Genomic DNA, 24369 nt, shown 5'->3' with positions numbered 1-24369 from the left:
ATCCCTGGCTCTGGTGGGGACCAGGGGCCCCAGCTTCCTCTCTGAGCAGCAGCTTCCCCAGCGTATTTTCTGAACAGACCAGGATCTGCTTTCTACACAGCAATATGCAGGCCCTGTTTCTGCACTCCCAGCACTACCTTCATTATGGCACTTCCGAGCAGGTCTCTTTCACTGTAAGCTGCAGCTAAGCTCAGAGATTGCAGGTTCTCCCTGCTCCTGACCCAAAGCTCGCAGAGGAGTGCTGGGCAGAGCTCCCCAACGTGTGCTGCTCCTTGGCCCAAGGAAGGGATGGAGCAGAGCCAAGTGGGAGCTTGCAGTGGGAGACACCAAAATTATGGAGATCTCCTTTCCTCCCCCATGGAACAGGGCTGAGACGGGTCTGAACAACACCCAGGAGCCCCAAGTACACTTTGGGTAGCCCAGGGGTTCCTGCAGGCCCTGCTGGGCAGCAGCTGCTGCTCTCCATGGCGTGCTGAGCCCCTGCCAGCCCTCTCCTCTCTGCAGGCACAGCAGGAAGTCTCTGAAGGTGCTGGGGACTGTCGGCGAGCCCATCAACCCTGAAGCCTGGCTGTGGTACTACCGCGTGGTGGGAGAAGAAAGATGTCCCATTGTGGACACGTTCTGGCAGACAGAGACAGTGAGTCCTCGCCTGGGTGTTCATGGGACCTCTCTTTCCCTTGTGCTCCCTGCAGGGTGTCTCTGCAGGTTTGCTGTAGTTTCTTTGGTTCTATGTGGACCAGTTGTTTTGCTTGCACAGGAGACTCCGATGTGGCTGCAAGTGTTGGTTCCCCTTCTCTTCTTTCTTTCCTGGACCTCAAACAGGCTCCAAGGGGAGACCCCCCTCTCCAAAGGGTCCCTGCTAAGGTCTGCTCTGGGCACTGCTCTCCTCCTTCTCTTTCTCTCCCCCAGCAGCTCCAAAGCTTTGTGCCCCAACACAGGCTCCCTGTCCCCAGCCGTATCCTTCCCAAGGCCCCATTGCTACAACTGCCCCGAGCAGCCTGTGTCTGACTGGGACATGATGTGACCAGAGCTGACGCAAACAGCTGTAGGATGGGCAGGCATGGCCCAAACTCACTCGTTTTTGCCTCTCTTTGCAGGGTGGCCACATGCTGACACCCCTCCCTGCCGCCACCCCCATGAAGCCAGGCTCTGCTGTGAGTACTTCTGTTCTCCTCCCCAGGGGCAAGGCACTGCAGCAGCAGCAGCTGGCACTGTCTGTACCATGGCCTGGTGGTTACCAGCCTGCCAGGGTGGTTGTGAGATGGTGGTGCATGCAAGAAGGTGGCCACCACCCAAAATCCCAGGCCTGGCCCTGTGCAGCTGTGCTGACAGGCCCTATGTGCCACAGCCTCTCCCAAAGCTGCCCTTGCCCTGCCTCCCACACCCCTGCTTCATGGGGTTTTAATGCTTGGGCTCATCTCCATGTCTCCTTGCTCTCTGGTCCCCATGGCAGACGTTCCCCTTCTTCGGTGTGGTCCCTGCCATCTTGAACGAGTCGGGGGAAGAGCTGGAAGGAGAAGCTGAAGGCTACCTGGTAAGGAAGGGCTGATCTTCCCCACCCTCCCTTTGTCTGTTCCCCGTGAGCTCTGGGACCTTCCTGGTAGCATACACACATCTCTGCTTACTCAGGGTCCACACAAGGGACCCCCTTGGGTGGTAGGAACTCCCTTCACTGCCATAACTCACCAGGAGCTTTGTGCTGTAAACAAACTGTTCCAACTGATCAGTAAATGCACTTGTACACCCAGGCAAGGCAGGAGGACAGGAACAACTTTTCAGCCAAGCTCCTTCCCCCCGCCGAGCCTGGTGAGACTTTCCCAGTAGATCAGCACTGGGCAGCAGGTGTCTGAGCGTCATCGCTCATGGCTGTGTCTCTGGCATCTCTGTCACTGCCTGCACCTCCCTCGCCGCGGTGCCAAGCCTGGGTTATCAGCTTTGCTCTCACTGACTCAGGTCTGCCTCTTTCACCATCAGGTATTTAAGCAGCCCTGGCCAGGAATAATGCGCACGCTGTATGGAAACCACCAGCATTTTGAAACCACGTACTTCAAGAAGTTCCCTGGGTACTATGTGACAGGCGACGGTAAGGTTGGCCGGGGAGTGCGTGGCTGCAGAGGCCTGGGGACAGCAATTTAAGTCTTGCCATGTCCTGGCCTCAGAATCCCTTATCAGTGGCTCTGAGGGCTGGCACTGCTTCCTCACGCTGTCATTTCTGGCTATTTTTAGGTTGCAGGAGAGATAAGGATGGATATTACTGGATCACAGGGCGAATTGATGACATGTTGAATGTTTCTGGTAAGAATGAGTTTTGTCTTCAGCCATGACCCAATGTGCTTTCTGATGCTAGTTGAGACACCTTGCTTTATGGGGGACACTTCTGCCTCTGTTTCTGACACCAGTTAAAAAAGCCACCTTGCTTTATGGGGGATGGTTCTGCATCCGTGACTCTGCCCAGCAACCTGTCCTCAAAGTGGATCTAATTGCTGGGTCAGGGTTATTTCTGAGACAGGTGAGTCTGTGACTTGGTGACTTTCTGCATCGTTTCCTCTGGAGATAATGCACTGGAGGGAAGGAACCTTCTGTAACCTCTTAGAGGAGGTCCTTGACCAGCCAAGGTGCCTCTGTGCTGAAGGATTTAGGGAATCACAGAGGGTGGGCAGGACCATATGGTCCTTCATCCAACCTTCTGCTCCATGTAGGGCTGTTCTTGAAGCTGGATCAGGCTGCTTGGAGCTGTATCTACAGAAGGGGAGATCTTCCCACCTCTCTTGACTGAGTCTTTGAGATTCGGCTGCTTTGAGATTCAGCCCATCATTTTCCATGTACTGCATTTAACAGCTCCCTCCTTCCTTTCCTGGAGGCTGTAGCCTACAGGTACTTACCGCTGGCTGGGAGATGCTGCTGTACTTGTCCCTGGGTCAAACTAGATCCTTTCATCTGACCAGCAGTGTTTGATCCACCACCAACTGATCATTCTGGGAGTTGAGCACCTTCCCGTGGCTTTCTGTGACAGCAGTGCCAGGGTGGGATGTCAGGGTGCAGGTACAGGAGCGAGTTGTGCCCCTGCCCTGAGATGTGGAGCGTTGTTTCGTCTCCCCACGGCGATGAGCTGGAGCAGTGCGTGGCAGGGCCAGTTCCTGGGCTCTGCAGATCCAGCCTCTTCCTCCTCTGCACCTTCCAGCTGACCGTGGGGGCAGCACTTCCCAAATCCAGCTCCTCCTCATCCTGTGCTTTGGTTAATCCCGTGGCTGTGAACAGTTCATGATCTGTTAAAGAAAGAAAGAAGCCTAAAGGGGGGAGGGAGAACAGCCAGGGGAGGTGGCTTTGCTCTGCAGGTGAGCAGGCAGCCCAGCCCCTGCACTGCTGAAACGAGTTTCTCTCCCCAACTGTTGTCTTTTCTCAAGCAAATGAAATCGATGCTCTCAAACCTGTAGTTTAGGGCCTTTTACACCCCAAGACCTCTTCCCCCTGGCTTCTGGGAGGCTGCAGGACCCCCATGTGGGTCTGTAAAGCACCGTCTCTCCTTGCTTCCAGGCCACTTGCTGAGCACCGCAGAGGTGGAGTCAGCCTTGCTCGAGCACGCTGCTGTCTCGGAGGCCGCGGTGGTCAGCCACCCACACCCCCTGAAAGGCGAATGCCTCTACTGCTTCGTGACCCTGAGAGATGGCCACGAGTTCACCAAGAACCTGATGGATGAGCTGAAAAAACAAGGTAGCAACAACCGAATATTTCAGAGGTTACGTGGCAGGGAGAGGGAGGACAGTGCTGGGCAGGCGATGGAAGGGTTAAGGGCTTGGGTGCTTGAACAAGGGGGTGTGTAGTGTGGGGAATGCAGCGTGGACAACTTCGACAAGGTGCCCCCTTGGATTAGAGAGCACGGCTGGTGAAACCTAAAATTAGTTCTCCCAGCCTTTGGCTGCTCATGTGATGCCACCTCTGCCTCTTGGGAGCTGGCAGCCCCGTGAAGGACTGGGGTACCCGCAGGCTTTCGTTGGCAGCAGCACTCTCCTGCGTGGGCACGGCTCCCACGGCAGATTGTGACTTGCTGTGAGGGTCGTTTGGCTGCTTTGGGGTAGTGCTGTGGGTGCTTGTGCTGTGGTCTCAAGGGAGCTCTTTCATTGCCACAACGGACTGCAGCATTTAACGCATGAGATGGACCCATGGCGGTTTCTTCTCTGTAGGAACCCAACAGCAAATCAGTCCTTGCTCTATGAAAATGGTAACAGTGATTGGTGTAGCCATTATAGAGGTCTCTTGAAGACGGAGAGAGTGAAAAACTGAGCGCTCTTGCCTTTGGAAGATGTGCCGATAGCCCCATTGGCGTTGCAGGTCTTGCTGCCCCCTCCCACAGCCTGGAGGCTTGGGTGCAGTGCTGGGCGCTGCCCTACCAGCTTCCCCAGGAGCTGGGCTTTGCACATCTTAACGTGGTCAGCCTGCCTGAAGGGTGGGTGTAGTATCTCCCAGTACCTACAATGAAAATATCTTTTTTTTTTTTTTTTTTTTTAGTCAGAGAAAAAATTGGACCGATCGCAACGCCTGATTACATCCAGTACGCCCCGAGCCTGCCCAAAACCCGCTCAGGTAAGGGGCCCGGTCGTGCTGGGGAGGACTGAGTGGTTCCTGCCAGTGGAAGGAAATCAGCCCTAAATTGCTTGTCCAAGGCCACTGAAATTCATGGGGGGAGCAACCTCAGGGCAAGCAGGATGCTGCAGGTCTGGGCACTCCCCACTCCTGCTAAGGCTGCTGAAGAGATCCTGACTCCTGCTTTCCTTTCGTGGCTGTCCTTACAGGGAAGATTACCAGGCGGATATTAAGGAAGATTGCCAAAAACGACCACGATCTGGGGGATATCTCCACCTTGGCAAACCCGGGCATCATAAAACACCTTTTCAACAGCAGATGTGACACTAAACAGTAGCAGCGTGACCTGTCCCTGCTGAGCAGAACTGTAGCGGCAGCGGTGTCCTGATGAGCCAGGTCCCTTGAACAACCGCTGTCCGCCCTGGGAAGGAAACCTTCACCTCTTGAATTGAATGTACAAACGTTACGGACGGGGGCACGGCTGGCTCTGGAGAGGCCGCGTCTCGCTGGTGTGTCCGTGCCTCGGAGGACTGTGTGCGTCGTGTTCCAGTTGGGTATCGTACATCTGAGGTTCAGCCTCGTGCACAGAGGGACTTGTTCTCCTCGCTTTTCAGCACCTCGTTCGTCATTTTTAATTTTTTTTTTTTTTGATGGGGGGGGATGTTAATTAACTTTATGTAATTGAGGGGCCCTGGCACCTTACGCACAGTGGGAAGGAACTTTGGGGGTTGGAGGGGAAGTGGTGCTGGAGTTACTCAATGCAGGCAGGGGAGGGAGGGGCATCTGCCACTGCCCACACGCCAGCTAAGCTTCCTTTGCTACTCGGAGTGCTGCAGGTTGGGGGAGAACTTAAAAACACTCATAACTGTAGAGCTGAGCTTTAGTCTTGCATCCGCTGTCCAAGCCTGTTGCTAGCAGAGGTCCCCTAGCCTGAAAGGGAGGGGGGGGCAAGGCTCAAGGGAGCTCTGTGCTTTAAACAGGGGGTTTTTAGAGCAATTTGGTACCAAGATCTGCTGCTTCCTCGCTGCACAGTGTCAGCTGGCGCGTTTTTCCCAATCCAGGGTCCTTCACTGGCCCTAGGCACGATAAGGACCCATGTCTGGTGCAGGAGGAAAGGTCTTGGTGTGACGTGCTCCACAGAGCACCGCTTCCACCCGCTCTGCTGCCACCAGCTCACGGCTGAACTCAGGCTGCGCAGCTGGATGCTCCTTTCGAGGCCTGGGGTAGGAGTGGGTGCTGCCGATACCAAAGGGTGGAGGGGAAACAGCCGTGCAGGGGCACCTTTCCCACTGCAGGCAAACCCGGCGCGGGGTTAGAGTGCACCACACACCCATCGCTACAGCAAGAAACCGAGGCAGGCAGGGCTGCGTTAGTCCTAGGTGATGTTTTCTCATCAGGAAAAAAAGCAGTGGGAGATGTTTAAAGTTAGCTTGTGCTTAAATCTGACAGGGCTTTATGATGATGAGAGGAAAAAAGCCCCAAACCTCCAGCCCAAGAGCCTGAACATCACAAGGGTACTGCCAAAGCCATTCTTCTTCAAATGAGTTAGTTTAACTCCAGCCCTGGGTTGAGCTGGGCGAGATGCCTCCTTCCTAATGTCTGTGTGGAACTTGCATGTGAGCTGTTTGATTTTGCACTTAAACCAAAGGAAAAAATGGGCTTTAAAACTTGCTGCGACAGCTGTTCCGGTGAGTGCCGCGGTACAGGCTTCCCCTGCAGGCTGGGCTGAAAAGGACCAGGCAGCTGCCTCCGAGGCTGGTTGCTCAGGGTGAGTGTCGTGGGGACTTGGGGGGGCTGTTGGCCAAGTCTCACTTCTTACCTGCTGCTCTCACCGGCACAGCCCTTGTCTGTGATCTGTAACCTCCGTGCGTGCCACTGTCCCACGCATGCCCCCGCCACAGCTCCGTACCACGGGATGTGCCACCTCCTTGCCAAGGATTCCCACCTCATCTCCCCTCCTCTGTTACTCTTCATCTGCTATGTAATTTTGGCTGGAAACAGCTGGAATTTTATGCAAAATGGAATAAAATTCAAGGAAAAAAAATGGAAACAGGCTTAAACGTGTGTGCAGGGGCTGCAGGTGCTTGTCTGCTGTTGAGGCGGGGGGAGAGTAGGGGTGCCCAGACATTGCTCTAACCAGCGTGGGCTTTTGGGGAGGGGGAGGTTACTGCCAGTGCGATACTTTTCTCATGGACTGGGAGTTAATGGCTGTGCCTCAGTCTGTGGTGGGGCAAGGGCAGAAGCGCTGATTGCAGGGCTGGAGCCTGTGCCTCAGTTTCTCCTTGGTCTCCAGCCACCCTTGGTCCACTGAAGCTCATCAAGCCCAGCATGCAGGAGCAGCACCAGGGAGAGTCAAGCATCCACTGCGAGCAGCCAAGGAAGCTGGGGACTGTCGACAGCTGCCTCACCACCCCACCAGGCCTGGTCCTCACCCAGGCACAGCGGTGGGGACCAGCAGCCTCTGCCTCTCCCCTCTCTGGTCCCCAGTGTCACCTTCAGCTCGTAACTGATCAGCATCTGCCCTCCAGCAACTCCTGGGCTGTGCTACAGTGCTCTCCTGCTCCTCCCTGCTGCAGTGAACCTTGCGCTCTCGCTGCTCCAGCAGAAGCACAGCCACAGCTCCAGGCTGAGGGTGTTTTCTCCTGGAGACCATCTTCCCTGGCCCCCCTCAGCCCAGCAGCTCTCCATCCACTGGCTGTGCTGGGACAGTGCTGTGGAGCCGCGCTCCAGGACACATCAACACGGCACTGGACAGCCTCACAGCAACCAGAGCAGAAGCTGTGTGGCACAAACTGGCACAAGGACAGCGTTCAGATTGCACATAGGTTTTTTAATCTCTGACTGGGGGTAATCAACACCCCCCTCAACAAACCAACCACCCAGGAATCACAGAACCAGTCACACTTACAGAACTGAACCCTTCCCAAGGTGAAAGGTGATTGAAGCACGCAGCACCACGGCACAGCACCAGCAGCGGTGCGCCCGGCAGGGTGCAGGGCTGTCCAGCAGCATGGTCATCCCTCAGGAAACCTGGCCTTACCCTGCATCTCTCTGCTGTCACTAAGGGTAGAGCTGAGGCTGCCTGGCTGCTTTACCAGGGCACCGCCAGAAACGTGCATTGTCTCGTCTCCCCAACTGCTTGGCTGAGGAGGAAGAGGCAAAAGACCTGGGGAAGGAGAGCCTGCACCCCTCTGCTGCTGCCCTGTTCCCCAATTCATGACTTGGAGGGAGACACGTCTCACCATCCGCTGGTGCTGGTCCCAGAGTGGAGCCCTTGGCAGCTGGGGCTGTGCCCACTCAGCCTCTCCTGCACTTCTTTTGCTTCCTCGCCACAAAGCTCCCAGTCTCAGCCCACCACTCCCCAGGACCATTACCGAGGTGGGGGGTCCCCGACCCCATTCTTGGGCTGTATGTGCCACGGGAGATGGTGCATGACTTGCAGGATGATGCACTGGCACAAGCCCTTGGGGATTAAGGGTTTAGCGACACACTGGCTGTGCCACAAGGCTCCAATTAACCATCACACGGGGATCTGCCCTCATCATTAGTGATTCTTACGCCAGCCCCTGGGGAGCTGTTGGACAAGGCTGCAGGAGCCAAGAGGAGCAGGTACAGCCCTCCGAGGGGGAGCACCTGGCACACCAGATGCCTTCTGCACTGCTGCCTGCCTTGGGTAGCACAGAGGCACTATCTGGGCTAAGTAACCACACCAGCAAAGCAGGAAACAGGCAAAGCAAGAGGCCCTTGGGCAAATTACACCAGGGCAGCTGTCCCTTGTGCAGGAAGTCTGAGGATCCTCAGGCCCAGGGCAAAGCAGAAATCAGGGCAGCAGCAGCACCTGAAGGAGGGTTGGAGGGGCCATGGGCACATGGAGCTGGGCTCCCCTCTTTAACCTGGAAAGCACTAAGGCACTAGGCTGCAAATCCCACAGCTGGAGGCTGTTCCTTGCACATCCACCTTTCTCCTCCCATTCCCCAGGCTTTGGGTTTCTGTGTCTCCAGCAATAATGCAGCATTGAGGAGCACGAAACTGGGAACAGCGCGAACTGAACACAGCGCGTGCCTGGTGTGGCACGTTCACCCTTCAGTTTTGCTGTACCTACCCCTGCCCGCAGGCCAGACCCCCCCAGGGAACACCCAGACCAAGGCAGTCCTGGGAGGGCGTAGCTGGGATGTGCCCAGGGCAGGGCCCCCTCAGCAGGCAGAGCAAGGGAGTCCTTTCTTCCTGCAGGGGAATTACAGGGAAGCTGGGGCTGGCACACGGACGCCTGAGCAGTTGTGTCCACACAGTTCCTCCTCACAGTCCCCAACACGTCCCACCTCGGTAAGCACACCCTCAGGAGAACACTGCTGTGGCAGATCAGCTCTTCAGGCAGCAGAGCGAGGTGGGAGGGACGGGCTGTCGCCTCCTCACACCAAGTAAGGGGTGTCCAGCACTGCCACCCCAGCCGCCACCCCGCCGTCTGCGTGCTCAATCGCCTTCGTCCGCAGGAGGTGGCCGGCGGCCTTGTTCATCACCATCTCCTTGCCCTGTCTGCAAACAAAAGGGCAACTAAGCACCTGCAGAGCAGAAAGCTTACGGCATTTCACCTTGGACAATCTGACCCACGTTCCCTGCCCCAGTGCAGGGCAGGTAACTGGCACGTAAAAGCCCTGGGGCTAGTGCAGAGGTGTCTCCAGACAACACTACTGCACCCGTTTTGTGCCTGCCAGGGCCCTTTCTCAGCTGGGCCATTTGGGTCTGATTGCTCTGCCCACAGGCAGGGTCAGGTTCTGAACCCTGCCAGAGGACAGTTGTTTCTAAAATTGTCTAAGGACTTTAATTTATAAGCTGTGGAAACATTTCTGTGGGCCTATGAGGGTTTTAAACAAAAGCAGCAGCTATTTCAGGTTGAATACCACCACATTAAGCCTTCGGATACTTCTGGGATGGCCAGGGCTTCAGAAAAGCACGTGGCTGCATCCAGAACCTGAGAAGTGCTCCCAGAAATGGGGGATGAGACACACCAGTTCCACATGGCTGTTACACCAGCTCTGCAGTTTCTCAACTACTCGTTTGGCAGCAGGTACCAGAGTGTGACCACAGTGCTCAAAGAGCTGCTGGCAGGGGCAGAGACTGAACGTACCTCCACCTCCACGGAGACATCTGCCCTGCTGCTGTGCTCCGACAGCACAGGGGCAAGTGCTCCAAACCCAAGTGCTGCCTGGAGCAGGAAACCACCCCGTAACGCAAGTGCATTTCTCACCTGACATAGACACCAAAAATACCGAGCTCTGAGATGCACTCGGATGCTTGTAGGGGACTGTGAGCCCTCAGCAAGTAATTCATTGCTGGCTGTGGTTTGATCTTATCCATCAAGATGTAGGAGGTTCTCTCAGGGCTGTCTCTGATCTTCTCCAGAACCTGCCTGAGCTCTTCTCCATACAGGTTGTTCCCTGACAACAAAACCAGCAAGTCAAGCGCTTCCCAGCACAGCAGAAGCCATTGGCCCCAGCTACACAGCCCCGGCAGCCCAAACAGACCCAGCCTTTGTCTCCCCACGTGCTGCCTGAGCTCCCCATACCCCAGCTCTGGGGGCTAGGGAGCTCCTCCAGGAGCAGCACTACCTTACTGCCATGACTAGTCCCCATGGCTACAGGAAGCTACAAGCCACCCCACCTTTTATCCCTCAGCACACGACCAGGAGCCGTCACAGAGCTACTGCCTCTCCTTGATACAGCATGAACTCCAACGAAAACCCACACGGGCCCAGCCCAGCTCATACCTCCACCTTCTCGCTGCGGCTTCAGCACAAACCGGTCGGGGTCAGCGATGGCCGTAGCAGCTATCTTGTCACCCTCTTCGCCCTGGCAGGAAAGGATGGCAACAGCAAAGCGTTAGGGAAGAGCAGGGGCTCCTCGACAGACCCCCTCCGAGCAGGATCAACAGGGTCCCCCAGGGACCACAACAAAGCCCTCTCATCTTCTTAACCACAGAGAAACCTCACGCAGGCCAAGCACGTGCCTGCATGTTTGCTCCTGCTCCAGCCCGCTCACACTCACCATGTCCAGGGAATAGAGTCCAGCAAACGTTGCTCTTATTCGAGCGACGGCCTCGGCGCGGCCGGGCAGTAACCTCTCCAGCGTCCCTGGCCGGCTCAGCTCCTGCTGCACCTTCTTGGTGCCGGCGAGTTGGGTAGCAATGTCGGGGCACTTCACTGCCCTCGATCTCTCCAGCAGCAGCCGTGCCTCCCAGTTCTGAGACAGAAAGAGAGCAGCCATCCCGTTGGGGGGAAGAAAAAAAAAAAAAAGTTTTCTCCACTCCTTTTTGTTCCATTATTGACATATGATTTGCCTCCTCCCTCCCTGCCTGGCAGGGATGAGGGGTGAGAATAGCAGCCTGAAGACAAGCAGACATGCGTACGTGGATTCCCCACCTCTGGAAACAGCACAGCCAGGTTAGTCCACTGCCTTTGCCTGCACCCCCTCGCCAGCTTGTCCAGTGCTGCCACCTCCAGACAACAGCAAGATCTGCTCTGTATTATTATTACCTGCAGCCTCATAGTCCCAGTAGAGGACAGAGCGTGATCTGTAGATCGAGTCTAAACCCTTTAAGCAGGTGCTAATACCCGTGTTAACCCATGTTGTACAGAAGCAGTGCAGTGCTGTGGTATGAGGTCACCATGAGTGGTCACTGGAGAAGCCTCTTTTTTCTTACGGTGTGAGTGCCAGGGACACCCACGTGCACTGCGGACTCACAGCTTCCCAATGCTACCAGCCACAGCAGACTGGACTAGCCCCACCCAGGACAGGACAGATGCCCCTGGGATCACGGGGTGTTTCAAACTCGCTGGGCAAGGCCACGGCATGGGTGGCTTCTTGGAGCAGAGCGGTCAGTACCAACCTGCTGGTCGTAGTTCTTTGGCACGTAGCCCTCTCTGTAGTACACCACTGCTACCTCCTGGCCATCCCTGGAACAGAAACCAGAAGCATTCACAGAACCAGGCCAGTGCCTGCCTGCCTCTGCCCGAACCCCCCTGCACCAAGGGGGCTGTAACGAGGTCAGGCAGGCAGCCCGGTACAGCCTTTGCCCCCTCTCCCGGGCTGCTCTGCTCCTGGCTGGCTCTGCCGGAGAAAGCTGAGGGCTGCAAGCCCTGGCTCCTCCCCACTGAGCCCCAGCTGACTTGCCCTGTCCCAAGACACAGGGAGCTGACACCCGGCCTGCACCCTGACTAACCAAAGTCTCAGTAACTCCGGCACCCAGCCCAGCAGGGAGCTAAGAACCTAATTTTTTAATAGCTTTTGCCACCTGGAGCCAGGTCTGGGAGATTCTTGAAGCTGGGAGGGAACAGGGTCCTTCTCCAGCAGCAATTCAAGGCAGGACATCAACTCAACAACCTGCCCAGGCACCAAAACATCCTGCCAGGGCAGGGCCGTCATACCTGTAGCACCACACACCCAAGCTTTGGCCACACAAATGGTGTGCGTGGTCAGGGAAAGCAGCAGAGAGACTGCTGGCAGCCAGGCAGTGTAACTGTAAATTCATCAGTGAGAGGAGAGGATGCTCTGGAGGAAGTACAGTGGATACACCTTCCCCTTAACTGTCTGGTGATGACAAATGCATTCGTTAATTAAACACAGAAGAGGCACCAAAGGTCAAACCATGGAAAAATTAGCCTAACTACAGAAAAAACCTTGGCACGAAGCCATATCTTCCTTTAGGCTTGTACAGCTCCAAGCACACTACCCTGGAAACAGGGCAAACATCACACTTGGGACCAACTGCCAGCACTTGGCAGCCCGTGACCCGCGTGTCCTGGCCTCCATAGGGAGCGGGCAAGATGCTGAGCGCATCCAAACCCCACAGATAGCATAAAGACTTGTAACACTTCCTCCACTAGTGCTAAGAACCCAGCCCAGCTCCCACTGGCAGAGCATCACGGGAGCAGTAAACAGGAAATGTCTTTGTGGGAGCCTCTGAAACAGCCAGGACTTTTCATAGCAGATGTACGTAGAGGAAGTAAAGACTCTGCAGAGCTCTGAAAGTTGCAGCTTGAAGGAGGGAAATTATGTTTCCAGCTGTAAGGGACTGATGTGTGTATGCAAAAACCTCACCACTGTGAAAACAAAATCATTTCATCTCTAAGGGGCAGCAGCAGCAGCTTGGAGCATGGAAGAGAACTGCTTCCTCAGAAAGTCACTATTTACACTCAAAACATACCACCAGCTTTGGCTGAAAATTCCCCTTTACGGCCCTGTGTGCCCAACGCACAGCCAGGAACGCGCACCTTGGCTCATACTCACACATACAGCCTCTTGGCATCATCCAGAGACCCTTTTTCAAACACATCTCTGAATCGCTTCCTGATGACTCGGATGTTCCTGTTAAGAGAGGAGTGGGAGAGTCACCAGGCTGGGCACAGTTACTTGAGCTGGACATCACAGGTGGCTCCAGCAAGGAGGATCTGTAGGCTCCTTCACAAACAACCTCAGCCTTTGTACTGGGGAGCCAGAGGAATCCTACAGGCACAGACAGTCCCTGTTTTTAGCACCTGTCCTGTGTTTCCAGCCCAAATACTGTAGGAAGCAGAACACGTGCCTAAACACCCTGGATTTCTCCATACTCACCTTTTACCTCCTGAAGTGTTACTAAGAGAAGTGAATATTGTGGGGTTTTTATTCATACACGACAGATTCACTCACTGTTGGCTTCAAAGCCAAGGGCTGCAGCCAGAGGAGTGGCTTCCTGTATGTTTTACCTCCTCCACACCCCACACTCTGGCCTCCACACAGCGGCACTGTGCACTTGCTGATCTGAAGACAGCGGCTCCACCTCTCGCTGCTCCAGCACAGGCTCAGGGCTGGACTTGCTCAAAACACCTCCTCCTCCTCCCCAGTTCTTTGCTCCACTGCCTTGTTGCTTACTTTGCCCAGATCTTTCACAATAGGTTTGAAGCTTTGTTAATTAAGCTTTTATGAAATACCCCGTGCCCAATCAAGCAGGACCCTCATTAACCCCACTCTGCTCCTTATTGTCTCATCTAAGAGACTTGGCCTGCAGCGAAGCTACCACTGGTGCAGCTCTGAGCTCCACAAAATCAGCAAGGAATCAGCCCTGGAAACCAGAGGCTTTGATGGCTGCTGGTGTTTCCAGCAAAGAGGTGGTGAGAGGCTTTGGGAGGTTAGTGAGAAGACAAAGGTGGGTGCTGAGGCTCGGCAGGAGGCCACCGAAGGAACGCTGAAGAGAACTGCCTAACAGGCCACAGAGATTAAGTCCAAGATGAAGGCTGCCCTGTTACATGCCAAGACATGTCCTCTCACAGTCCCAGAAACTGCAAAGTGTTTTGAATTTATCCTCGAGTAGGTGACAAAGTGAAAAAGCAAATGGCCTCTGCACACCTCCATCTTTCCCTGGCCTGCTCCTATGCTCCCGCTGCCACGCCACGCGGGCTGGAGCATGGAGACGCCCCACAAGCTGCCTTGAGGGGAACACCATGATCTGGCAGCAGTTTGCTCTGCTTCCCTTTTCCAAAACTTTATCATCTCCTTCCTCTCCCATCCAAGGGAAATTCAACCTTTACCTGTTCCAAAGCTCATTTTCTACACATCGCTGATCAAAAATGTTCCTCTGGACTTCCTCCACCAGAAACATCACCACAGCACTGGAAGAGATACCAAGGACATCATTAAACCCAGAAACACTCCACATGCACCCAGGATCACCGATCTCTGTGATTCAGGCTTCCTGCACTGCTCCTGCTCGTTTTCTCCAGGGTTTCCAAGGCTCAGCACGCAGACAGAGAGCAGTATTGATCCTGCGTAACCGCCAAACCAGCGTGGGGCATAAGCACAAGGGCAGGAGGAAAAGCAAGCTCTGTGCAGGGTGTTGAACCACACAACCCCTCTAGGGTCCCTCCCCCAATTCCAAAACCAAACACGTGCATCCCCAGGGACAACAAGATAACCCAGCCTCCAGCACCTTCTCTCTCCTTACCTTTGAGAGCCGTAGAGCTCCCAGGCTTTGGCAATACCCAAGGCAAGCCCTTTCGACGGGTTGTTGGGCAGCAGGCGCGATGCCTCCTTAGACTTTCCCAGCACTTTCAACACCTGCCTGTGGAACAACAAAAAAAAAGCTGTAAATGCCACAACAGCCCCCAAGCGGACCTAGGGAGCAGGAGTCTGGCACGCAGCAGACACAGAGCGCAGCAGGCCATGCAGTACAGCTGCTGCAGCGCCTGGCGGCACGGGCCAGAGATGCTCCCTTACCCGTGGACAGCCGCAGTGCGGGAGGTGAGGCCTCCGAAGCTGGCAGCAATGGTGTTTATTTCTATCTGCTTCAGAGCCGGTGTCCCATCCACCCCACAGTCAAACATGTAATCAGAGCGGTTTATGCCTAAAAACACAGACTGAAACAGAGGGGAGGTGAAGTGGGTTCTCCTGTTGCCTTTAACTGCAAATCCCTTTGATGACCTCGCTTCAAAATCCTCCTTGGGCAGATCCAGCCACCTTCACTTTGATACAAACCTCTGCAAGACGTGTCCGTGGGTGCTTTGGCCCTTGCACAGGGCCCACAGGCACCCTCAGTACTCCAGAGGAGTCAGCACCACTTGTGAGAGTAAAGGAGCTTCTGTGGGGACAGCCTGTTTGGCGCAGGTCCCAACACAGCACGCATCCTTGCACTCTCCCAAGGCTCCCAGAGGACACAGACAAACCACATTAAACCCTCCCAGTCAAGGCCTGACTGTTTCCAGCAGCGCTAACCAAAGGGCGTGACTGTCAAACAGGGCAAGGTCCTGAGCTCACAGGCTGTAACCAAGACATGGCAGAGTAGGGAGAGACCAGCCTGACTATGGGACAGTTCAAAGCCCACAGCAGCAAGCTTGCAGCCAGAGCCCAGGCAATCCCACCACAACACGAAAGGAGGAGACCCTCTCGACAGCTGGGGTCTCCTGCCAAGGTACCTGAGCCAAGCCTTCCTCCAGAACTTGCATGTGGATTCTGAACAGTCGAGCTGTGAAGTCATCTGCCTTGATAGTGCTAGAGAGAAAGAAAGACCAGATCAGCCCCCTTACACCATCACAGAGGAACAACAAAATTAATTCTTCTCCAGGAAAAAACCTTACCAGGGACATTCTCCAGCACAAACAGCAGGGCTGTGGCTAGTCAAGTCCTACAGCACCGTTAAGCATCTCACCCTGACTGCACTCTTCATCAAGGGCCACAATGCGTAACACAAATCCAGTTCGCTCAGCACAGCCGCTCTACAAAAAGCACCGCTGTGCAGAGGAGACTTTGATTTGCAGGGTGGAGAGATGGGATAAGCAAAAGCAAAGAAATGCAGCAGAATTCTGCAGCTACAGGAAAGAAATCCGAAGTCCCTCTGTGCCTGCACATGCAGTTCATAGAAGAAGCTTCACAAGCTTCATCAAACCCACCCAAATCCCGTGCAGTTTGGTGCCAAGTGCTCCAATGGCCCTGCTAGAGCAGGTCTGGCTTTTCTTCAGGCTCCCAAATCCCTGAGCCAACTGTGAGCAGCACCTTTAAGGAGCTGCCCTGAGACACTGTGCAGGAGGCAGCACAGGGCAGGCACCGAGTGCACACAAGCCCCAGGCGCTGCGTGCCTTAACCACAGGTATAAGCATGCCCCCACAAGCTCTGGTTGCAGCCAGCTCTGGAACAGGAGCAAGCATTACAACAGCTCTGAGGGGTCAGGCTTTAGCAAAACAAGAAGGATGCTGGAAAAGAGTCGTCTTTGCTCTGTCCTGGTGCCAGAGAGCCACGAGCACCTGTGCAGACAGGCAGCACAGAACGGGCAGCAGGAAGGGAAATGGGTTTTGTGGAAGCATCAGCCCTACAGATTAGGGGGGCCACAGTCAGGGATAGTCGCTCCAGCACAGGGCAACAGCCACAGATAAACCCAGCAGAGCTCAAGAGCCAGAGCTGAGCAGTCCTCCAGCACCCAGAGCTTGCGGGTCACCTTCCCAGCATGGCTGGGAAACCAAGGGACACAGGGTGACTGACCAGAGGTAGGTGTGGAGGAAGGAACAAACACCTTCTCTTCGTAACTGCGGGCAGGCAGCAGAGCTGGTGGTTATCGGAAAGCCACAGGCAGATGCAAAACAAGACTAACTAAATCCAGGGCTCAAAGAAGACTCCAGCAATTTGAATTTAAGGCCCAAGGGCCAACAAGCTCACAAGTAAGAACTCACAAGCTTGAATCACTGGCAAAATTGAAGATCATTGCAGAGAGTCAATTCCTGGCCAGATGTCCCATCTTCTGAGGCCCAAGGAGGCCTCAAACAGAGACTTGATGGAAATGAATCTTAGGACAAATAATGCAGCAAAGGAAACAGTTTCTGCAGAGGACAGGAGTGCCCACCTCAGCTTGAAGGACATGAATGGATGGACAGTAGTAATGCCTGAAAGGTGATAAATGCTTTGCACTTAAAATACTTCATTAAAATGCAACATGCAAGAAAGTTACCTGGCCAGAGTACTCTCCAGGAACTCTTTGTTCTGACTAATAGCATCCACCAGCAGGTTAAAATCTTGCTGAACAGCATACGCTTGCTCGAAAAGGTCACTTGGTACTGCGGAGGGGAGCAGCGTGAAGGGAGCGTAATTCACCACCTGCAAACAAGGATGCAGCAGCAGAGCAGTCAGGTCTGTGCAGTGGGGCTAAAGAGGGGCCTCCTCTGCTTGTCTGAAGGCTGAAGCTACCCCCAGCCCTCCTCAGTGCACCCTGGACAGACACATGGCCTCCACCCTGCTGACCCCTGACTTCTGAGAGCCGGGCTTTGCTCTACAAGCTGTCTGTGGGGCGCTGCGGAGGCAGGAGCAGCTGCTCCCGAGCTCAGGCTGGGCTGAGTGCTTCCCTCTGAAGGATGCTCTGTTTCCACCTTAACTGCAGAGCACTGTCTCTGAAACACCTCAGTTTCAGAGAAAAGGTGAATTTGCCAGTCCTGGGTTTTGGCCATCAGAGCCACTTCCTTTGATCCGTGCTCACTGAGTCCCGGGGGTGACACCAGACCCCCGGCTCACCCCACAGCTCAGGCAGAGGGCCACTCTCAAAGCCAAAATATTACACCAAAGAGAAGTTCCCCATTCACCTTGATTTTTACACGAGACAAGGGACACTGGCAGTGTGTTTGGCTTCTCCTCCCAGGCTCCCTCTTCCTCTCACCCTTCTAGGTTCCCGCAGGGCCCTGACCTGACCACAGGGTTGACATCAGGGAGCAGCCCCATGGTGGAGACCTCCCTCCTCGTACCTCTGCCAGCTCCCAGTGCAGCTGCCTGCTTGCCCCCACGCTCCTCGGGGACCTGTCCCCATCCATGTCCCACCCCTCTTGCACAGGGGTACTTCCTCCTCTGAGGCCCCTCATGGCATCCCCCTCCAACAGGCCGTGCCCCTCATCAGCACCCTTGCCCCAGCCAGCTGTCAGAGAGTCACCAGAGGTAATCCCACACATCAGCCACCCCTGTCCCCGCCGCCTCGTCCCAGGCATGGGGCGAAGGCTGACTTGTAGCTGGGAGCACATCAAAAACAGGGGCCCCTCTGAGAGACACTCCCCTGGTTCAAAGGATCATAGGGGTGGTGAGAGGGTGGGAGATGGATGAACTCCCACCACCACACACACGCAGGGCTCCCGGCAATTTTCCAAACCTTTCCAGATCTATCCCTGTCCTTGGAAAAGGGGCACTGTACCGCAGGGCTGTCTCACAGGGAGAAGCACTCAGTAGCAGGGTGGGGTGTGAGCTATAGCCCCCAGGTCAGTCGTGCTTTAGCCAGGCAGCTGGGTGCTCGCTGCAAAGCAACGCATAGACGAGGGCTCAGCAAACGCAGGGACGGCAGCGGGCTCCTCCCCACGCTCCCCTCGCTCTGCTGACTCACACCCTGGCCAGGATCGAACACGTCCCATGACTCCGCTCTGGCACTTACATCCGAGGCGTTGGGCTGCCCTTCGGTCCGCATCAGCACACCTTCCAGAAGCGCCGCGTCCACGGCCACCGCGGCTGCCTCCCGGATGGCCGGCTCGTCACGCAGCACGTCTTCCCACGGCGCAGCCATGGCCAGCGCTGCGGGGGCACAGCAGAAGTCACCCCCTGCCCCCCAGAGCCCCACCGTCATTCCCCACAGGCAGCCTGGCCCAGCCCGCCCGGTGCGGATGGCGGCGGGCAGCCCGGGAGGGCCGGGGCCGCGCGGAGCTCAGCACCGCCCTCGCTGCCCACCTCAGGCCCCGCGGTGGCGGCCGCACACGAGCCCCGCGCCGGGCAAAGGCACCTCCACACCCCGCGCCGAGCCTGGGGCCTGCCCCGGCCGGGCAGGGCCGCGCACCCGAGCCCAGCCCTGCCGCAGGAGCCGGCACCGCGGGCTGCCACGGCCCCAGGCCGCGGCTCGCCCCAGGAAGGCCCGTGCGGGACCCTCCCGGCGCCGCAGGGCACGGGTCTGTGCAGTGCCGCCCGGGGGCAGCCGGGGCCCGGCCCAGCCCCGGGCCTGCCCGGCGGGGAGCGGCCCCGCCAGCCCCCGCCGCCCCCGGCCCTACCTGCTCCCCGCCGTTCCGGCACGCCCCGCCCACCACCAGGCCATTGGACAGCTCTCCCCCTCTCCCCGCCCCAGACACGGATTGGCAGCGCAACCGACCTATCAGCGTGGGGGGGGCGACACCGCCGCGTGCCCCCAGCGGCTGACCGGCGGTGGGAGGGGTTGGGAGCGCGCATGCGTGCCTGGAGCGAGGGGGCGTGGTGCGTCACGGGGAGGAGTGACGTCATGCCGTGACGTCAGGCCGGCGGGAGCAACGCTGGAGGGCGCGGGGGGCGCCGGCCCGCAGCGGGGCGGCTCCAGCTGGTGAAACCCCGCTCTGCTTCCGGGGCAGTGCTGCTCCGTGCTGGCCCCTCCGCGTCGTTAGAGCTGTCACGATGCCATCGCCCGCAGAGGGGACACAACACCAGGGCCCTGCACAGGCTCGGGGGGCTGCCCAGGGTGCCCCGGTGTGTGGTGGGCACCGGGACCCCTGGGGAAGGGCCAGCAAGGGGGTGAGGTGGGCGCCGGGCTCCAACCTCGCCTGTGCGCGCGGCCCGAGGAGCAGGCAGGGCCTCGCCGGGGGTGTTCTCCAGGATGGATCCATTGCCCGCGCTTGCCAAGATGGTGTCTGGTCTGTGTATGGGGAGGACAGAGGAGCTGCAGGCCTGGCTTTGGGAATCGAAGAACCCAACTGAGCCGATACTGGGAACATCTTCGTGGTTTCCGTTTCTTCAACACCTTTATTGCCCACGTTCCTTCGCTGCACTGCACCCACAGGACCTGGAAAGGGGATGGCCGGGGGTGCCTCGCTGCAGCCCAGCCCCCATCGCAGATGTCCCCCCGTTGTTCCCAGACAGGCTGTTGAGCGCGCCCGGGGGGACATCCCCGGCCGTGGGCCGTGCCGTGGTGGGGAGGCACTCCCGAGTCCTCGGCGGTCTCTGGGATGCTCTGCAGCATGCTGCAAGCTGATATTTTTCTCGCACTTTAGATGTGTGTGTACACTCACTCGCTCTGGGTTCCTCAGGCGATAGGGTTGCTCTCTGCTCTGGTTTCGGACAGATCCACGGCTGGAGCTGTCCTGTGCCTCCTCGCTCGAGTACATCTGGTAAATCTCAGCTTTCAGAACAGTTTCCTATAGTAGCAGGACATTCATTTCCCAGCAACAGGGCTTGAAATGGCAGTGTGACAAATCAAGAGGGTTATTTCTGCAGGAACATGTCTGTATTAGGATCAGATAAAATGTGTTTATGTGTAAATAAATCCAAACCAGATCCCTCCTACTTTTTTTGTTTAAATATACAAAGGAACTGTCAGCCCTAACTCACTCTGCCCTTACAATACGTGTAATAAAATGAAACAACCCTTATATGTTTGTTGGTGAGGTACCATCAACACAACAGCGTAACTGGAAGAAAGATTTATTGTCATCACAAGGCAATCAGTCGTGTACCTACTGGTGCAATATAATTACTTAAGCATTTTCACAGCACATTTATGATATAACTGTGAGGCTCCAATAAAAGCAGTGGGGCTGGATGTGGTTTGCAACCTGTGTTGTGAACGTTTGAAATCGTTGATTGCTGGTGAAGAGAGGGTTGTGCGATGCTTGTGCGTAACCAGCAGCACAACGGCTGACCACCAGCCTCAGATGTGCATCTTTGTTTGAATTTAGTGTTTCACTAGTGCAGCTTTGGGAGCAGAACGAGTAAATCCACGTATGATGCTCAGATCCTGCAATCACAAAACCGTGGAATTGTGAATTATTTCATTGACTCCAGTGTACTGCCCATGGACATTGATTTTTTCTATCTGCTCTACCACTGGGGATTAGCTCGGAAATTTCCTCACATCAGGGAATGGGAGAGGGAAGGGGCTAGTCTCTAACCCATCCTGCTGCTCACAGTGGGACTGTCCCTAGCACGAGATCAGAGTGGCTGTGGCTTTACTGAGTCAAGCCTTGAAAACCTCCCAGGTTGGAGACCTCCCCATCTCCCTGGACACCTGTCCCCAGGCTGTAAGATGGACTGCCTGGGAGGAAGAACAGATCCTTTCCTCGCTTGGCCACTGACTTGAGGACTTTTTGCAAGTGACTTTGCCTCAGTTTCCCATCTGCCCTAAGAGCTGCTGTTATCCAGCAGCAAAAGCAGCACCAAGTCTGGAACTGCGCCATGTGCCAAGCCCTGCAGCAAGCCCTTCACCCCGGAGCCAGGCTCACACACGCGTGCTGTGCTCACACGTGTGCTGCTCATGCCCTCACCCAAGCCTACACCCCGGGACAGCAAGGGAAAGCCCCAGGCAGGGGGACCCCACCGTGGGACACATTAAGAGGAGGGTGCAAAGGCAGCCTCCCACCCCAGGACGTGCCTGCCCATGGGGGAGGGATTCCAGCAAGCACTGGGCAATGCCTGTCGTTACACTTGGTCGCACTCCATAGACAGATCATCACCCATCTCCAGGCCAAGCCGAGAGACAACCGGCTCTTAATCCTGTTACCAGCGCCAGGAGTTGTCCAGGTCATTGCAAGCCTCTTAGCTCTGCTTTTAGAGATCTCTCTCTGAAATAAAGCTCTGTGATTATAGCTCTCCAATGCACCCACCTTGTCTCTTTTTTGGACTCGGGAGTCCTACTCTTTCCTCTCTGCCGTCCTTCTGATTGGTAACTCTGGATTCACGTTAATTAATACAGATCCAGGCTGTGAATTTGGAAGTGAACTGGTAGATCGAGTCTTGTCTCGCTGGAAAACTGCCCTGTGCTGGGAGCCTGCTTAGACCCCCCGCCATGGGGCAAGGGCTTTTTGCCCACGTGTTGGTCGAGGAACAAAGTCCAAGAGTTTTAATGACTATGCAGAAGGCCAGAGTTTACTCAAACAGAAGCATTTCCCCTCTCAGTCCTCGGTCCTGGCAGGGTCCTGAGTCCCTTCTCCTCTCCATTTGCTCTGAGAGTCTGAGAAAGGGCATAAAAAGCTTGAATTTCTAAGCAAAACATTGCAAAAAATGGTCCAGTTTCATTGCAAGTAAGTTGGAAAAAGGTGCTGCCCTGTCCTCGGAGCTCCCAGAACGAATGCGCCTTGCTCTGGCTGGGAAAACTCTTTTTATAGAGAGCTCTGGCTTGCCTTTTTTTTCTCTTTTCCAAATTCAGTCTGGAGAATGAGATCTTTTCAAAGTGATCCAGTAGCCCGGGAAGGATTTGTACGTGCAGATAGCCCATAATCTCTGCTACAGCATAAGAGGGCTGCAATGCAGCTCAGAGAAGGTTAAATGATAAAAAAATATGGCAGACACGGTAAGTATTTGGCATGTTACGTGCAACAAAAGATGAACAACAGCAACTGGGGCATTATCTTTATTTGCTAAAAATAGAGTCCTGCAAAGTTTAAAGAAAAGCACTTTATACTTGTAAACCTCTCCTCTGGCCGTTAAAGAGCCTTCGAAGATGGGCTTTGTGGCTTTGGGATGTTGCGTCCTGTTTCAAAGGCTGCCCAAGGCTCAGACAATTGAAACTCAACATCAGCCAAGACGAGGGGGGAATAAATAGTTCTGACAAGACCTTGCTTTTCTAACCCATCAGAACCTACCACGTGACTGGGAGCTTTGCGGCAGGTACGTCCCCACGCAGCCACAACCCGCACCCGGGATACCCATGGCACAGCCCAGGCCCCCCGGCCACGCGGGGCAGAGGCACCCCGGCACCGAGGGCACTGGCAGAGCCACCAGAAAACGAGCAGATTGTTTGCCCACGACGCTGCTGAGCTATGCACGGGCATTTGATACACTGCAGCTGACGGGCTGGTCGCAGAGCTGGGTGCCTGGCTGCCCGTCCGTGCCTTCAACTCATCAGCCGCTCATGGGCACATCTTTCTTCCCTGGTACCTTATAATGGGGGTAAAAAAAATAACCCCCCCCAATTCTCCTTTGCTCTTCCAGCTGCAGAGAAACCAACTTAGCCAAGTCCGAGGTTTTGGCTGACTCTGTTGTATCTCGGGATATTTGTGCGTTAACGCAGAAGCTCGTTTTTGCAGTAGAGTAGTACCAGAGCCATTAACTTGACCCCGCGAGCGGAGGAGATGATGTGATGTTTGGCACCAGCCAAATAAAGACGGAACAATAGGGCTATTTTCGTGGAAGAGAGTTCAGAGGGCTCCCCGGGGAGCCAAACCTCTCAGTGGCCCAGCATGCACACGAAAAACAAGACAGAGCTCTTGCACCCTGGCTTCTCTTGTCGTATAAATACCAGCTTCAGCCAGGGCATGAAAGAAATCTATTGTCTCTAAGGCCGCGTTTCGATGCGAAATCCTCTGGTGAGGCCAGCAAACTTAACCCCCACACATGTGCCTATTGTTTGAAGTGCAGAACAATTGAAGGGTGCTCTCATGGGCTAAAGATAGAGAGGCAGCTGGTGCTGTCCTTTTCCCTGTAACTGAGAATAAAACAATGCCCAAGTATTGTCTGCATTGCTGGAGCGGTGACATTGGATTCTCTGCCAAGAGAGCATCTAAAAGATCAATGAAACGCGGGTTATTTATAAACGGGTAGTGTCATTTCTTCCCCAAAGTCATTTCACTTCCTTAGCTTTTCCACCAGGCCTTTCTGCGCCGTGAAGTGGCCGTGGAGCGAGGTATAAATAACACCGAGCCAGGCTGCGAGACAGGCAGTGGGACCGGCTGGTGGAAAATGAAGCTGCTGTGCTGAACCTGCCTTTGGCTCCACCTTCGCTCCCCCAAGCTCTGCCCAAGCTTCTGCAGCACCCAGGTGAGGACCAGCCATGGATGCTGATCCCCTTCTGCCGTGGGGCAACAGGTCCCTGCAGCCCCAGCAGCCACCACGCTGGTTGTGCACAGACCCAGCAGCTGGTCCCTCAGGGCCAGAGTCCCACCACATGAGGACTTGCTTCCTGGGGAAGCTTTTAGGGGGGCTTATTTCACCCACTGGCCAACAAACAGGCGGTAGCACAGGCTGCGTGTGTGTGTCCAGCTCAGCTGCTGTGCTGGGATGTTCAAGGTAACCCTTGAGCCCAAAGCCATGGGACAGATCCTTGCTTAGGGACAGGGGACACCTTGTAGGGGAAAGCAGCTGTCTGCAAAATGGCATCCCACCAGGCCATATCCAGACTAGAGACTGGAAACCTGGGATCAGACGTTTGCTGCAGTTTGGAGAAAGAAAAGCCCATCTTGTTTGATGGGCCATAGTGAGGCGAGAAGATCTCCTGTTGTGATGTGAGGACATGCAGGAATATTGCTTCCTCCTAGGTGACAGCCTGTCTTAAGAAAGGTCCAGATCCCATGGAGAACTC

The 24369-nt window shown here is 55.5% G+C and overlaps 2 protein-coding genes across 4 annotated transcripts in view; one reads left to right on the top strand and one right to left on the bottom strand.

Moving 5' to 3' along the window:
• The window catches only part of ACSS2 (acyl-CoA synthetase short chain family member 2), a 33672-nt gene extending 27041 nt beyond the window's left edge, over positions 1-6631 (top strand). For both annotated transcript variants that reach the window (XM_068419622.1, XM_068419621.1), the window contains exons 12-19: positions 505-637; positions 1098-1154; positions 1454-1534; positions 1975-2083; positions 2227-2295; positions 3535-3711; positions 4507-4581; positions 4791-6631. In XM_068419622.1, coding sequence (XP_068275723.1) covers positions 505-637; positions 1098-1154; positions 1454-1534; positions 1975-2083; positions 2227-2295; positions 3535-3711; positions 4507-4581; positions 4791-4918 — 829 coding nt within the window. In that variant the 3' untranslated portion in view covers positions 4919-6631. The remainder of the gene's footprint in view (positions 1-504; positions 638-1097; positions 1155-1453; positions 1535-1974; positions 2084-2226; positions 2296-3534; positions 3712-4506; positions 4582-4790) is intronic.
• A 759-nt stretch (positions 6632-7390) lies between these two features.
• Positions 7391-19121, bottom strand: GSS (glutathione synthetase). 2 transcript variants are annotated; one of them, XM_068419729.1, is made up of 13 exons: positions 19103-19121; positions 18499-18635; positions 17044-17189; positions 15521-15596; positions 14826-14965; positions 14554-14670; positions 14141-14221; positions 12864-12941; positions 11464-11530; positions 10623-10817; positions 10346-10427; positions 9827-10016; positions 7391-9114 (listed from the first exon to the last, which is right to left on the bottom strand). In XM_068419729.1, exons 2-13 carry the CDS (start codon positions 18625-18627, stop codon positions 8991-8993), a joined length of 1425 nt encoding a protein of 474 aa, XP_068275830.1. In that variant the 5' UTR covers positions 18628-18635; positions 19103-19121; the 3' UTR covers positions 7391-8990. The 2 variants fall into 2 exon arrangements, with proteins under 2 accessions (XP_068275830.1, XP_068275829.1); XM_068419728.1 differs by lacking the exon at positions 19103-19121 and adding an exon at positions 18789-18955.
• Positions 19122-24369: the final 5248 nt, after the last annotated feature.

This window comes from Nyctibius grandis, chromosome 28, assembly GCF_013368605.1.
Source record: "Nyctibius grandis isolate bNycGra1 chromosome 28, bNycGra1.pri, whole genome shotgun sequence".
In the NCBI taxonomy this organism is placed as follows: Eukaryota; Metazoa; Chordata; class Aves; order Nyctibiiformes; family Nyctibiidae; genus Nyctibius; species Nyctibius grandis.
The sequence above is the reverse complement of the archived record's forward strand: the minus strand, read 5'-3'. Positions and strand labels throughout refer to the sequence as shown.